The sequence below is a fragment of the Anoplopoma fimbria genome, chromosome 12, assembly GCF_027596085.1.
Source record: "Anoplopoma fimbria isolate UVic2021 breed Golden Eagle Sablefish chromosome 12, Afim_UVic_2022, whole genome shotgun sequence".
In the NCBI taxonomy this organism is placed as follows: domain Eukaryota; kingdom Metazoa; phylum Chordata; class Actinopteri; order Perciformes; family Anoplopomatidae; genus Anoplopoma; species Anoplopoma fimbria.
Genome location: NC_072460.1, coordinates 27,170,237 through 27,172,817, shown reverse-complemented (window position 1 = coordinate 27,172,817; position 2,581 = coordinate 27,170,237). Strand labels below are relative to the sequence as shown.

Here is a 2,581-nt window from a genome sequence, read left to right as displayed (position 1 = left end):
TCATCCTCGATTCGTCCGGACTTTAATGAGACTCTGGAGGTGAAGTGGAACCTGTTGGGTTCTTCCTCTGGCCTCGGACCAGCAGCTCAGCTTCCTGATCCTTCAGACCAGAACAGGTCCTTCCAGGTGAACTCGTAGCCTTGACGGAAACTTGACTTGACCTTTTTCTTTTCAACCTAGCGTCCCTTAAGATCCCAACCGAGCTGGGAATCCTGAAGTCCGGATCCATTAGTCCTCATCCATCTGTCTTCAGGTCTTTTTCCTGCAGTGAATTTAAATCCAAAGCGCCTGATGCATCTTGAAGGTTTTTAGTTTTTTGCCCCCAGAAGGACTTCAGTCCACGTTGAAGTCACGTTGTATCCAGGTCGGTTTGGAAACTGATTCTTCTACCTCCAAAACCAACCGAGCGGAGGTAGTCGGGGTCTCAGCCGTCCAGTCAATCAGTCTTCAAATCAATCAATCAATCAACAAATGAATTGCTGTTGGATTGGTTGCTAAAGGGCCGACAGCCTGTCAGTTCACTGACTGTTTAAACAGTTCAGATAAACAGAATGCCTCCCCCCCCCCCCCTCCCCCATTCTTCTCCCCCCCCCTCCCCCCATCAGTCCATTGGTCCCTCCCCTCCTCTCAGCTGCTCCCAGACATCAGGTTGATGGCTTGCTCCAGTTTGTGCCTCAGTTTGTGTTTGCGACAGTACCCGTCCCGGTCCAACGCCGTCAGGATCTGCAGAGACGAGAGGAAAAAACAAACCAATTACCTTCAACTAAAATAATAACTTAATGTTGTTGAGGAAAATCTATCTAATATACAACTTTATTAAACTTTATTTAACGTGTTATGTTGAACCCCTATAACTGTTTGATAAGATCATCTGTGGGAATGAGGGAGATAAACGAGGCCCATAAACGCTGCCAAAGTCGTGCCAGGAGGGGTGCGGAGGTGAGAGTGACATTTGTCATGTCGGTTAGGTTAACATGACCTGACACAAAGAAGGAAAACAGGACGGAGTGAAAGGCCAGATGTGCTTTGTCATCGACAAGACGTGATTGGCTGAAAGTGATGGAAGGGGAGGCGGGACTAAGGGTATAAAGAGATCATGTAAGGACTAACGTGTTGGATTTTGTTGTAAGCTCGTCTGCAATAAAACATCCCCGCTGGCTGCAAACTCCAAGAACTGCGTCTCTTCATTGGTTTTTCTTGTGTAGTGTAAATGAACTAGAATATAACTTCATTTCCTTGCATTCTTGATCTTGCATAGAGTGCCTTAGAACTTCTGGGCTACCTTTCTTATTCTGATGCATTCGTAACCATGACAACATGGTGAGAAATGCGCGGATGGGCTTGTTCTGCACCGGTTGGATGGATTTTATGATCGTAAAGGTTGAGTTGTACCTTTACGTTTAATCTAGCACTAGTGGAGCAAAGCATCATAAGCTCAGGGTTCAGCAATCGGATCGGCACAAAAGAAAAAAGGGACAAATATAACTTTTAGATCGCTGATAACGTTTTTTTGCCGCCGATCCTAATTACTGATCATTGATGATCCATATCTACAGATACAGATCTCTTTGTTGTTTGATTATAGCAGCTGGTCTACAAGGATCCAGACATTTAAATTTTCTTCATTGTCCCAAAAAAGTAAATGAGTGTAGTAATTTAAAGTGTTTTTTTTCTTGAGGTCCTGATCTCATATTTTACTGAATATTGGAGGATAACGATCGTCAGTGAGACTTTATTTCCACCGTGAGGAGGATCAGTACGGATCAGTGGTCCGGTACACCTCCGTCCAGCACCACCATCAGGTCCAGTTCTGGTTTGGCTGTTAACTCTTAGTGTTGGATACGTCGGGCTCCATAAATATAACTGTTAAAGTTCACGACAAACTGACCAGTGGTTGAGGACATTCTTGTGTATGTTGGACCAAACAGATGCATCCCCCCCCCACACTCACCTCTTCTTTGTACTTGTTGATGTAGAAGTAGAGCTCGCTGAGCGCGCTCAGTGTGTTGAACTCGGTGCCGTGCAGACGGGACTGCTCCACCAGGTAGGCGTCCATGTCCTGATCACTGATGCTGGGCATCTTCGCTATATCCCTGTAGTACCTGCAGGACACACACACACACACACACACACACACACACACACACACACACACACACACACACACACACACACACACACACACACACACACACACACACACACACACACACACACACAGTGTATAAATTCAAACTGTGTTGTTTTAAGGTTCATTTACTTCAGATAATTACCTCAGTCTCCATTTCTAATTGTGTAATTTATTTTAGAGACAATGGCCTTATTAGTCTTCAACACTTATTAATATGATTCATGTCATTTTACATTAGCCGTTCTCTTAATGATGCAGTCTATCTTTAAAGTGATTCAGTTTTATTCCATTTGAACTTATTGTGTTGTTGTCTTGTGATTTCATCTCTCTCTCCACCCAACAGCGTCTTGATTAGAAGCTATTTATTGGTTAGCATGTTAGCTACCTCTTCATCAAGTGTTTACACTGTGTATTACATTATAATAGCTGGTTAGCATGTTAGCTACCTCT

The 2,581-nt window shown here is 44.0% G+C and overlaps 1 protein-coding gene across 1 annotated transcript in view; it reads right to left on the bottom strand.

The window, feature by feature from the left end:
• Positions 1-620: 620 nt before the first annotated feature.
• The window catches only part of plxna3 (plexin A3), a 71,233-nt gene continuing 69,272 nt past the window's right edge, over positions 621-2,581 (bottom strand). The window contains 2 exon segments of the mRNA XM_054609917.1: positions 621-723; positions 1,952-2,102. Of these exon segments, the coding sequence (XP_054465892.1) occupies positions 628-723; positions 1,952-2,102 (247 nt within the window). The 3' untranslated portion in view covers positions 621-627.